Raw genomic sequence first — 13,332 nt, forward strand, 5'->3', positions numbered from 1 at the left:
TTTAAACAGCAGCCTTTACTTAAATGGATTCCAAGGTGTAGGAATAAAGACGTCTGCCATAGAGTTTGTTGGGCGATTTATAAGGTCATTGAGGGAGAAAGCTGTTGTGGCTGCCCGTTTACTAGTTGTACATGTCTGCTATCTGTCAATGGTTGGCTGGGCTACAGAGAAAAGATGAAAAATGGTGTTTGTAAGCTTTGAGGGCTACAGGCTACAGCCAACAGTTACTTTCTACTTTGACTGATCTGAGAAGTTCTTTTTTAATCAATAGCTCAACCTGAATATTGAATAAACACTGAAAACTGCATCTTGAGATGTCTTGTTTTGTCTGTCAAGTAGTCCAAGTGGCAATTCTAATTAACATTGAAAATGGTAATGGTTACACATTCTCACATTGGCATTTATGCTTTATGTATGACTTACCGGTAAATGCAAAGTATTTTTTTTTTAATCCATAAGAACATTTTTTTGGGGGGGGTTGAGTTATCTGGGATCTTTTTCTGCTCTTGTAGTGCTGACACAGACTTAAGTACTCCAGTAATCTAAATGTAAGGAGACAAATCTTTCACTCAAGAAAAATACAATGTCTTTATTACATAATAATTAAATATGGAGCCTAAAATATCTAGATAAACGGCAATGTATTGACTCCCAACCTCTGTATTGTGATATGTATCACATTGGACAATACACTGTCCTTATAACCACAGACTTCAGTAAACTTTTGACATTTTGGGAGCGCTGGTGGCTTGGTGGTTTCTCCCAATGTATCGGGCTATGGTGCTTTGGGTGGGCGGTCCGGCTCAGTCTCCGTTACTGCATGTTGTACCCCGCAGTGTCTCTCTCTCTCTCTCTCCCTGATTTCTAACTTCATCCACCAAAGAAAACCCCCCAAAAATCTAAAAAAAAAAAAAAAAAGGAAAGAAGTTGTCATGAATTGATAATATATATTTGGGATATTTTGAACTAAAACAGTTTTATTTGATAATTACTAATGAGTTATGAATTAAAATATGAAGCAGGTTTATCAGTTTTATTTATTACAGTTTCAAAAGCGTCTGTCTTAACCTTGATTTCTTTTATTGTTCGGTCCCTGCTGTCTATCTTTGTGAGCTTCACTCAACTGTGTCCATCTAAAACATTTCACGTTTCTCTGGTTTCACCTGAGGCTGTTGAATATTAACACACAAAGATTCACACACTCCTAAAGACAACCAGATGACCACTGGATCCTTTCAGGTTGCCTTTACAAGACTCGGGTCTTTCTCAAGAGCCTTTCAACCACATCCAACCTAAACCTATTCCCACCGTTTTCTAAGACTTTTATATACACAGGCTTAGCTCCAGGTTCTCCTTTCTCCTGACAGTGGTTTGGTGCTCACACACATGGGAGGTGTGTTGAAATAACTCCTCCGTTTGATCCTCTGAGGTTTCAGTAGCTTTGGGAGCATTCCTCCTCTCTCTTCTGTGTACTTTACCACCAGTATCCATGGTCCAGATCTGAGCCCCATGGCCAGGGGAGGGGACCCCTCGCTGATCAGCAGGTTATGTTTTGGTTCTGGGGGGGAATGTGCTGTGTCTCAGGTCTGGTCCAGATCAGATTGCTGCCCCCCTCAGTGCATTTGTTGGCCTTGGACTTACTGAAGCTTTTTGGGTTGCAGATGTTTCCATATGTTCTCAGGAACATGTTCTGATTTAGTATCTTTTTGCTGATCAGTTGTGAAAAAGAAATGCAACTATAGCAGGTATTGTAACCTGTTCAACGGGATAAAGGGTCCCGATTCATTTCTTGTCTTATTAATATCATTGTGGAAGCATATCACCGTCTTGACTAATTTGATTGAATTATTGAATTGCAAGTACCAAATATTTATATCAAAGAAAAAGATTCTCTAAATAGATTTCCCTGCCAATTTGACTCACCCTGTCACAATTTCATGCCTCCTCACAGTGATGCTTGTGACATGAATGAGGGGACCGAAGTTAATTGGCCAAAGAAGAAGTTGATAAAAGAAGAGCACAGCGGGATAATGTCAGAGAGCATTTAAAAGATGAAGAGCAGAAAGAGGTGAAACTGACACCAAATTGCAGTGAATAAATACATAAATTCTGCTCTTTCCCTTATGAGGGGCATTTTATATTCTTCAGTTAATCAGATATCCTGAAGTAATTCTGTATGCTTGTCGTGGGCCACATCGCGTATCTTATCATATCGTGGGTTACCCTGTGATACCCACTCCTTATTTAAGTATCTTTATGAGGGGAGACTAATTACTTATAACATCTGTTATGGGGTGTCGATGGCTTGGTGGTTAAAGACATTTCAGTTACCAGAACAGACTGAACACCTGACTTGAATTTCATTCTCTATATTTGAGTTGTAATTCTGTAAGAAGACCTGATTTGTTGTTTTATTCACACAACTTATTTGTCATTGCAAACTTACAATGAATACAAACTCATTTCAGAAACTATGAAAATAAGTGTTTGTTATTTGAACTCATGCTAATAACCTCCAGACTCTGGCTCTCAGATTTGGACACAGAGAGAAAGTAAACATGAGGCTTCAGTTGATTGTTTGGATTGGGACTCCCCCGGATCCCCCCGTCTCAGCATCATGCTTTTACGCTTGGTTTATTTTCCTGACCCAGTCACTTTTGAAAGTCTTTTTACCCTCACATTTGTTTCGCTCACAAAAACATTCTGCAAAGTTGTTTACCCAGAGTATTAGCTGACCTCCCTGCTCCTTCCACCCAAACACCTAAGCAGGAAGAAATGTTAGCTCTCTATTAGTGGCACGGTGCCACAGCATTGTGATCATGAAACCTTTGTGTTAAGTTTAACTTGTGTGAAAACACGATGTGATTAGTATCAAGGTCATTGTTTTCACTGTAAGCCCTCTTATCTGCACAATAGAGATGATTACCTACTTTTTACTCGACATGTTTTCAGATGTGTGTGCAGGTATTTTGTACTTCCATCATCTGTGTGTATTGTTGAACTGTTTTTCATCCTGAATCAACATTCTTAATCCTTAATTATCTCAAGATTTTTAAAAAATAGAGCAGCCAATCCACGTGTCTGTCTCCACCCAGTTATTTACAGAAGCTTTGAGCCTGTATCTCTTCTTGTGTTTGTGATTAAAGATGTGGGTGCGTGTGTGTGTCCATTTTCCTCAGGTGTTCCAGGACCTCGGTGTGTCGGTGCTATCTGGAGCCTCTGAGGGTTACAATGTGTGCCTATTTGCCTATGGACAAACAGGATCTGGAAAGACCTACACCATGATGGGGACATCGGTGAGGAGAACACCAGAAACACTGCATTACATCATTTTTATTTTTTTGGGTGACTCAAAAAAATTATTGATTTCCGGTGAAAAAAGCTGATTTAAAAATTCTTATTTTGATAAATTATGCCATCGGGTCAGTAACAGGCCTAGACGACACAATACAAATATGTTATGTGCAAAGACTTTGTTCAATACTGATATACTAACAATAAGAGACGCGAGAAATAGACTATTATGCATACTCCCTTTCTCTTACAGTTTTATATCTATCTGCTGTTCTTCCTGAATCCAAAATAATGCCTAAAAGCATTTTTCCACTGAAATTGGCACCAATTAATCTGAGAGTAGCTGATACTTTTAGCTTCGTCTGTCTGTAATAAAAATGGTGTGTACTTGGGCTCTATGTAATTGGTCAAATGTATGCATACTGAGTGCAATAAGCACTGCTTATTGATATAGAATGATTTTCTTAATTATTGGAATAAATTCAGTCAATTACGATGTGTTTATTGAGAATGCTCTCATTGCAATAACAATCAAAATTGTGATTTATTGTGCAGCATTAATCTGCATATAATGGTATACTCCCCTATTTCTGATCATGTTTTTTAGGGTGTATCTAAAGCATTCAAACCCTCTGTTCAGAGAGACATTTAGCTGTGACCCAGTTCTACACGATAACTGTCAAAATGATTCACCTCCACCTTCTCCTTTTCTAAGGGCTGTCAGGGCTCCATCGGATTGACACCTCGGATCTGTCAGGTACGTCAACAAATCATGACGTTCAATATAATGAGCTCAGTGGTGAGTAAACTACATTGAATGTACTGTAGGGTACTGTAGTGTGAAGCATTTCTCCTCTTCTCACAGGGTCTCTTCAGATCTGAAGACACTTTTCCTGACGGGCAAAACTCGAGCAGAGTGGAGATCAGGTACTGTGTCTGACTCTTTGTCATTGTCTCTCCCTTTTTAAACAATCTCATGTTGAAAGACAACACAATTATGCTTTTTAGCTTTTGGCAGCACAACAAGGCAAATCACAAACTGGATTTTCTTGTTTGTGTTGAAGTGATCCAAAACTTCTTGTCGGTGGTGTTTGTTTTACAAAGCATATATTAGTCTTTCTGGTTTGTCCCAGCCTGTCGTCAAGTCCAAATGTTTTCAGAAAGAAAGATGTCGAGGTTTTAAGAATTTGAAGATTATTACAATAGTGTGTAGATTGTGTTTCTGCGTCATTTGGTCGGGTCACCAGTCTGCAACGCAGACCATGTAACCATGACAACGACCTGGTTTAAAATACAGCCGTTGTCACATACCATCCTCTCATTTGTCTTTATGGACTGTCTTTTAAATCAAGGGAACATGCCAGAAATATTAAATCTGTAAGGTTATCTTTCTGACATGATGTACTGATGATGTAAATAAAACGGCTGTAAAAAAAAAAAGTTTAAGCACATATATGTGTGTGTCTTCATAGCAGGATTTTGTCTGATCTAGGGATGCAGCCGTTAGAGATTTTTAAAGGTTCTAGTCATCACTTGTGTATAAAACCATCAAGGAACTCACTTCTAACATAATATCCCTCAGTCATTACGTTTTACTTTTATTTGGTGCTTAGTGCTGGGTGGTGATCTCACAGATGCTACCTCAACTTTGAAACTGTTTTTCCAGCCGGTTAACTGCTTCATCCCTAGTCTTATCCCTCTGTCCCTGCAGCTTCCTGGAGATCTACAACGAGCGCGTGCGAGACCTGCTTCGAGGTGGAGAGCAGAAGAAGAGAGCCTCCCTGAGAGTCCGAGAACACCCTGACAAAGGACCCTATGTACAAGGTGAGGGTTTCATCCCCCAGCACCAAGACACGAGCTATTTATTCTTCCATACTTTATTTTCTGATGATATAAAGCAGACAATATATCTGCACATAGATTCACCCTCACACACATACCCATGGATGTAAACTCAATCTGTGAAGGGTAGGTATTGAATGACAGTTTGTGCAGAATTCTTCCCTAAAAACACAAAGCAAATGAAAATAATTGAATGGATTATGCTTATAATTAAAATTCTGTATTCAAACATGACCCCACAGTTCCAGGTGTAATTGCAGAAATCGTTCAGCTCATAAATCAACAGATCATTTCTACTTTCTGTAATTTTCTGTCACTTTAACTGATTAAGCCCTTAAATAGAGGTCTAGAGGCTGCAAAGTCTTATTACCCTGCCTGGATCATTTCATTCAGAGTGGAATAAAACTCTATTTTAAAGAACCTTGCAGTAACCTTTTTGTCACAGACGCACAGCATAACTTTTGCATATTTGCATTTTTGAACTTTCTGGTTTTGTGGTTAATTGTCTTTCACAGGCAATGAGCTTCAAGAAGTGTCTTATGACAGTTTGTAAAATATCACCACAGTGACACTACACTTCACTACAAACTCACCACAGTGGTTCATGGTGTTAAAATAATGTGCCTGAAACGTTTGAAACTTAAAGAGTGAAGATGAAAGTGGATAGCAGAGGTTGTATCTGATGTCTCTACACTCTCATACACACAATTTGGTCAAATTATGGACCAGGATGTGAAACATGGCCTGCAGTATTTTGAGTAATGCTCATGTCTTGTAAGTTTAGTTTGAGAGTCACTGTGGGATGTGGCCAGCGGTGGAATTTTGTTCAGTTGTTAAGTTCTTTAGATCAGTTCCAAAATAGGCTATCCTGGCTCTAATCCAGCCTCCTCATGTTTCTCTCCTTCTCTCTCTCTCTCTCTCTTTCTCTCTCTCTCGCTGTCGTGTGTCTTCTTACTTTCTGCTTCCTCTCATCTAACTATTCTCTCCACGTTTAAAGCCCCACATCCACTCATTGTCTGTATCAGGAGAAATCCCAGTTGACCAGAGGAAGTGAGATCATTTCCTTGTGGTTCCAAGGAGAACGCTTTAACACACACACACACACACACACACACACACACACACACACACACACACACACACACACACACACACACACACACACACACACACACACACACACACACAGCACATAGAGGACTCCATTACTGACACTACATCAGCACGTGTTCATCAAATTATGTTTCAAAATCATTTCTCATTTCTTGTGGAACAATTCAACATTTTGTACAATCATTGGTAAAGCATTGCAATGTTTAAAAAAGGAATAAGGAACCACTTTATAGCACCATGACACCGTGTTGCAATCTGTGCTTGCACGTGTTGAAAAGCTGCTGAAGTTAATGATTCACGCCAGGAATTAGGACATTGTTCTTCTTTCTTTTCTTTTTTTTCTGTGAGGAAAATATTACGAATCAAACATGAGTTAGTTGGCAATGATGAGACATTTAAGTCTCTGTCCTCACTTTTAGTTCAGCTTTAATCTTAAAATGTTAAGCCAAACCTTTCAAGCTTTGACCATTTATTGATTTACATATTTACATTTATTTTTATCCTGGTGATCATAAAATGTGAATCTTAGTATACAAATATAATAAAGAAAAGAGCTTGAACTGCACTGAGTCCTCTAGAGAGTTACTCTGCCTGAGTTCCACATGGATTACATTCCATTGTGAGAAGTAGGTCAATGAACAGATCTATTAACAAACCCTAACCTATTTGTTCTCAACATTTCATTTCTTTATCACCAGACCTCTCCCAGCATGTGGTCTCAGACTGTAAACAGGCCATGGACCTTTTGGAAGAAGGCATCGCCAACCGCATCACTGCAGCAACCCACAACCACGACGCCAGCAGCAGATCCCACGCCATCTTCACCATCCTGTACACACAGGTCGTTATCTATGTGCACTGCCACAGTCATCTGTTAATGAGTCAATCGGCTCTCTCTCTCTCTCCCTCTCTAACTTTTGCCTTACATCGCTGTTATAGAGTTTCTCTTCTATTGTAATATGCTTTTAATATTGTTAGTATTTGTTTTTATTTTAGTGATAATATTGATAACCTTTTTCTGATTCTAGTTTGATTGCTTTTGTCTTTTCTGCAGGCAATCCTTGAAAACAATCTTCCTTCAGAAACCGTCAGCAAGATTAACCTGGTGGACCTGGCAGGGAGGTAAAACTGTTATCTCCTTCTGTTTTTTCCCCCCATCAAAGTCTTTGGAGCACAAGTCATTGACAAACCTGCCCCCTAGTGGATCTTGGCTAATGCCTTGAGGTTTTCCTTTTCCTCAGATTTTTGAAGGGATTATCAGTGTATTCTCTCTTTGTAACTGGATGTTGTTTTGATTGGTTGTTTCTGCCAGTGAGCGTGCCGACCCGCATTACTGCAGAGACAGACTGACAGAGGGCTCTAACATCAACAAGTCGCTGGTCACTTTGGGCATTGTCATATCTGCTCTTGGTAAATTAAGATGGTTAAAGAAACCAGATGCCGTTATTCCAGTATTTTTTCCATCTGCAGCACCCTATCCATATATCACTCATCGTTTGCTCCCTTTCTTCCCTCTGCCTCCACAGCCCAGAACTCCCAGATGTCCAACAGCTGTCAGAGTATAAACAGCATGGCCTCTGAGGGCGATGGCAGCACGGTGGGTAGCCACAGCAGTTCCCTGTCTGGAGGAGGAGGAGGAGGGGCGAGGAGACACTGCTTCATCCCCTACAGAGACTCAGTCCTAACCTGGCTGCTGAAAGACAGCCTGGGCGGCAACTCTAAGACCATCATGATTGCAAGTAAGTGGGCAAATGTCAGCCCTGCAAAAGGACCATGAGTGTGAGTTTGTGACTGCATATAATCATTTAAACTAAATGTTCAACATCTTTACTTAATGCTCATGCTGTTATGTATCAGCTTGACCTTGTATATTCAACAGTTTCTTACAGCTCACAAAATCCCTTTGAAAAACCATTTTGTAGTAACTTGAACACACTGGCAAACACATATTTCACACACATATTTCCTTTATGTGAGTACTAATTGCTGTTCCTGCTCGTGTTATTTCTCTTGTGTGTTTGTGTTGCAGCGGTGTCACCCTCTGCTAACAGTTACAACGAGACCCTCAGCACCCTTCGCTACGCTGCCCACGCCAGAAATATTGTCAACAAGCCTCGCGTTAATGAGGTCAGAGCCTGTTTAGTGTCTGACTGCAAAATTTTATGTTTGATCAAAACGGTTTTCAGTAGGTTAATGTGCGCTGTGATCTCTGCGCAGGACGCCAATGTTCGGCTGATCAGGGAACTGAGGGAGGAGATTGACAGGCTGAAGAGCATGCTGCTCAGCTTTGAAATGGTATGGTGACCTTTTACTGTTAGAGCATTGCACTAACTCTCTCAGGGATCTGGTTTTACTCTCCAAATAAGCCTTCTTTTGGTACCAGATGGCTTTGAATATAAAAGAATCCCACATTTTCTGTTTTCTTGCAAATGTCTAACACAGTGCTTTGTGTCTTTGTGACATGTTTTAATCCCATGGGTGGTAAAAAAAAAAAGTGATTTGCATTGTAGAGAATGACATTTTCCTTCTACACAGTATGTTGACTGACCATATTTTACCCTCTTGACTGACAGCAGCGGAATCCCAGTCCATCCCTGAGCGATGAGAGGGATGGAAATCTTTCTGACATCGTGCTACAGAATGAACTTAAGGTAAGCCAGGATCAATACAGATTGTTATACCTGCCTGGCATAGTCTTTAACACATCAAGTTACATTGCTTTTTTTCAGTAGTTTTTGCTATCATCAGACTGACACTAATTTGACTATAAATAAATACTGGGCAAATTCTAATCATAAGGCCTTTATTTAGAGACAGGAAATAGTGATGGGGAGGTGGTGCTGGTGCGAATGAAAATTGTGATGTTGGCTATTGTTGATATCATCATCTGACTACAATTACTTACCACTATGACTTGATTCCTTCTCTTACCAGTAATTCTCTTTCTGTTTTTTTTTTTCTTTTTCCCTGTACAATCCTCAGGTGGAGCAGCTAACAAAGGATTGGTCAGAGAGCTGGACAGACAAGAAGGAGCTGCTGGAACAATGCAGCGTGGACATCAACAGAGACCGAGCTGGATTCCTCATCAGCTCCCTCCAACCGCACCTGGTTACTCTGGACAGAGATGTCCTCAGCACCGGCGTGGTCCTCTATCACCTCAGGGTAAGATGCACAAACAGAAATGTTGTTGTATTTTGGTGTTTGTTAACTGTCCCATCTTGATAAGTGTATTTCTTCATTGATATCTCTTAGTATTTGTTTGTTTATATACATATGTCTTAGTTAGGAATATAAAATACTAGTGTGAGTGAAGAAGTTATGGAATTATGCATGAACTTCAACTCTGTCTCTTTCTGGGTACTTTTCTTTCCATCCCAAGAGACACATCACTCAATTGCACACAATCTGTTACTCTATAAATACACATTTGCATGAACATGTTTGATAGTCCATCAAACTGATATTGTTTGCATTTTCTTCTCTTCCTCGCCCCCCTCCACTCTGAAGTTTCTGATTTGTCAGCTGTCTTGACTAAAACTTTGAAAATCTCTATTTTCCCCCCCATTAGACTCTCTTCCTTCCCCCTTCTGCTGTTTGTCTTTGTTCTGCTACAAAAACTCTTGAGAAAAGGTGCGTTTCTTCCTTCTTCTCTCCTCATTCTTACCCTCCAACTGTCCTGTCGATCTCCCATCTTTCCCCGTGTGTATGTTTTCCGCAATGCATAAAGCTCGGTTGTATAAGAGGCTCTTAGTTCTCAAGCTAGGACTCAGGGGAGCTTAAGCTGTCCTGATTCTGACAATGACAAGCATACCCTTAGGCCTGACAATTACACTGTTTCTTGCATGTGAAGAGCTCAGGCCACCTGGGAACGCATGTGGTCTTGACACCATATACGAAAGCCTTTAATCCCATTAGATAAAACTTCAAAGTAAACAAATGATATATTTTCTGTCAGCTAAGTGGAGATTAGAAGAGAAGGGACAATAGTTCTCTGAGGATCATAGCGTAAAGTCATTGTATCCACTATTGCTTGCCTTTTAAGCACCAGCAGCTAACGTCTTGAATCTAAGATATTTGTTTTGATGTTTGTGTTGGTGCAGATTTTAATAAACCTGTCAATTTTGTTTTTTTTACAGGAGGGAGTTACCCGCATTGGACCTCAGGAACTGTCTGCAGAGCCACAAATAGGTATTATTCATTTATTTGACAGCCTTGAAGTTTCCCTTTCCAACTGCAAATATTCCTTTTCTAAATGTTTCATATGTATTTTCTGTTAACTGCTGTACATTATGCATCTCAGCATACAGTATGTAGAGAAGACATACAGCAAACTGGCAGCGTTCTACAAAACATCACTTTTAGCATCAAAACATGGATTATGACAAGACAAGAACTTATTCAACTATACTATATACTTTAATATTGGTATAACAAATTGTATATTCCCAAAATGCTACTTAATTTTCAATATATGCCTTATTAATTGCTCAAAGTTTGTTGTATGTATGTATGTGTGTGTGTGTATATATATATATATATTTATGTATGTATGTATGTATGTATGTATGTATGTGTATATATATATGTATGTATGTATGTATGTATGTATGTATGTATATATATGTATGTATATATATGTATATGTAGCACAGCTTGACAATTCAGTGTGAGTGATTGTGTTTCTGCATCCTGTTTGCAGTCTTGCAGGGTAATGCCAGCTGTGAGATTGAAAACCACGGAGGTGTTGTGACGCTGAGACCCCTGCCGGGCTGTGTCTGCCTGCTCAACGACAGAGAGGTCACTGAGCCCTGCAGACTGGCTCAAGGTAGGCTCCTATCCACGAGAACAGAAATAAACTGTTTGTTGGCATTACCATTACCACTGCATTTCTTTTTTACTTTTATGCATAGAGGTTGGATATTTTGTATTCACCATGAGCAAGAAACACAAAGTTAGTTTTTTTTTTTTTTTTTTAATCTGATTATGACTCATATCAATTTACATGTCATTTTTTACTTAACTGGTAACTAGAACTTATATTTGTTGTATATACTGAGATACTTTTTTACTGAAGCCCTAAGAGGACATTCATCTATACGATTTATTTTACGCTGTTATCCTGTGATAACAAGTACATCTCCAGTGTTTTCTCAAGATTTATTTTGTCATCTCGGGATAACAACGCTTGTCTTGAATTTATCATTATCTCGTTGTCTCGATTAATCAACTCGTTTTCATGGAAAACTGTGTTGATATCATAATATAAAAACATACAAATAGATCTCGAGGAAACAACTGGAAATTATTAATTGTTATGATGGGTAAACAGTAAATTAAAAAAAAGTATGGAATGTGTCTTAGGTATGACAAATGTGGGAGTTGAGAAAGACAGTTAGGATAGATATCAGACACAGTTATTTAATGCTACCATAGCTATAACTGTGTCATAACAACTGAACAAAACTCATAATAAAAGTCTCAGAATGTAGGCAAATGATTTACTAGTTCAGTTTAGTTTATTATTAAGGTCCCCATTAGCTTCTGTGTTCATCAGTAGCTACTCTTCATATCTTCACTGACAAGATTTTATCAAAGTACTAATGACCATGCAAACTACTATATATAGAGAGACCTTACCAATGAGCATGGAATCACTTAATGCCTATAGCAGAAAAAATGCCACACTTAAGTAGTATCATACGCATACCTTTGTGATGCTGCTAGAATGACACACATCTAATGATGCATAAAATCAGACCTGAGCAGCACTTGACACGGAGCATTAAGGCCTGTAATGCTACTGCTGCACTATACTGGATATCACATGTAGGTTAATGTGCAATTACACACACTTGCTCAAAGATGCACAGATATGACTTGATAACATACAGTATATGGGTTAATGTACAATTTAATATGCATGCATGCTTGAAGTGCACAGATTTCCAACGGCAAAAACATGGATACATAACTCTTTTACCCTGCAGCCTTAATCAACACGATGCTTCAGTATGAGTGCAGCTTGTGATGAAAGCTATGTCTCTGTCTCCAGGGATGGTGATCACCTTGGGAGGAGTGCATAAGTTTCGTTTCAACCACCCAGCAGAGGCAGCCGTGCTCAGGGAACGCAGGCGGGTGGGTGCTGCTCTCTGAAAATGGAAATGTGATTGATGTTGCAGGTTATGATGTCAGTAATAATGATAATAAACTGTGGTTGGTAAACTAATGCAAGTAATACACAGGTTATTTCTAATCATGATTTTCTACAGTGTACGTGTGCGTCTATTTATGGTGGATATTAGTTGATCTTCTTGTGTTGTTCTCAGGCAAGTGAAAGCGACATGACCTGCACCTACATTGACCTATGTCCCCTGAGTCCTGACCACAGGTAAATGATAATAACTTTTTTAATGATGCTCCCAGAAATGATATTCAGACCACAAAATGCAACACTCTCACACCATATTTGCATGATGCAGAGAGACCTTATTCTTCCAACTCACAGCATACATAATTGATAAGAGGTACATATGTTTTACCAGTGTTCATGCTGTGGAAATGGGGCAATGCTTCATGCATGTTTTAATCCAGCTGGTAGAGGTGACATGTGTTCAGTTTGCCTCCACCCCTGTGAACTATCCCTGTTAGCTGTTCTAGCTCAGCCGTTGCCTGGTTACTGTTCAGGCTCTGAACTGGAAACCAACAACAGAAAGTCTTATTTCAAAAGCACCAAGAGCAAACTTCTATATACTGTGAATGGAATAGAACCCAATTGAGCTTAAATAAAATGATTTTCTTTGCTTTTTTGAGCTTTTTGCCCTGATAGATCACTCTAAGTACATGTTTTTCCTGCATCCATTTTATAGTGTTGAAGAAGTAAAACTCCAAGGGCAGCTGGGTGACTGTCTCTCCCCCAGTGAGGAGTCTACTGCGAGGCAGCGTGTGGAGGCACAGCAACGCTACGTGGAGAGTTTGCGACAGGAGATTCATGCTGAACAGAGATGGGCTGAGAGAGAGCTGGAGCGCGAGCAGGACCATCTTCAACAGCAGCACAGTGAGAGTAAGTACAGTATTCCTTCTGCA

The 13,332-nt window shown here is 39.6% G+C and overlaps 1 protein-coding gene across 1 annotated transcript in view; it reads left to right on the forward strand.

Moving 5' to 3' along the window:
- The window catches only part of stard9 (StAR-related lipid transfer (START) domain containing 9), a 43,431-nt gene that overhangs the window by 15,216 nt on the left and 14,883 nt on the right, over nucleotides 1–13,332 (forward strand). The window contains exons 4-20 of the mRNA XM_065966552.1: nucleotides 3,180–3,296; nucleotides 4,010–4,051; nucleotides 4,160–4,221; nucleotides 5,006–5,118; nucleotides 6,948–7,090; nucleotides 7,304–7,371; nucleotides 7,562–7,659; nucleotides 7,776–7,988; nucleotides 8,279–8,376; nucleotides 8,467–8,544; nucleotides 8,823–8,900; nucleotides 9,232–9,411; nucleotides 10,386–10,437; nucleotides 10,949–11,074; nucleotides 12,302–12,384; nucleotides 12,576–12,637; nucleotides 13,116–13,309. Of these exons, the coding sequence (XP_065822624.1) occupies nucleotides 3,180–3,296; nucleotides 4,010–4,051; nucleotides 4,160–4,221; nucleotides 5,006–5,118; nucleotides 6,948–7,090; nucleotides 7,304–7,371; nucleotides 7,562–7,659; nucleotides 7,776–7,988; nucleotides 8,279–8,376; nucleotides 8,467–8,544; nucleotides 8,823–8,900; nucleotides 9,232–9,411; nucleotides 10,386–10,437; nucleotides 10,949–11,074; nucleotides 12,302–12,384; nucleotides 12,576–12,637; nucleotides 13,116–13,309 (1,807 nt within the window). The remainder of the gene's footprint in view (nucleotides 1–3,179; nucleotides 3,297–4,009; nucleotides 4,052–4,159; nucleotides 4,222–5,005; nucleotides 5,119–6,947; nucleotides 7,091–7,303; nucleotides 7,372–7,561; nucleotides 7,660–7,775; nucleotides 7,989–8,278; nucleotides 8,377–8,466; nucleotides 8,545–8,822; nucleotides 8,901–9,231; nucleotides 9,412–10,385; nucleotides 10,438–10,948; nucleotides 11,075–12,301; nucleotides 12,385–12,575; nucleotides 12,638–13,115; nucleotides 13,310–13,332) is intronic.

The sequence above is a fragment of the Labrus bergylta genome, chromosome 18 (genome assembly GCF_963930695.1).
Source record: "Labrus bergylta chromosome 18, fLabBer1.1, whole genome shotgun sequence".
NCBI lineage: Eukaryota > Metazoa > Chordata > Actinopteri > Labriformes > Labridae > Labrus > Labrus bergylta.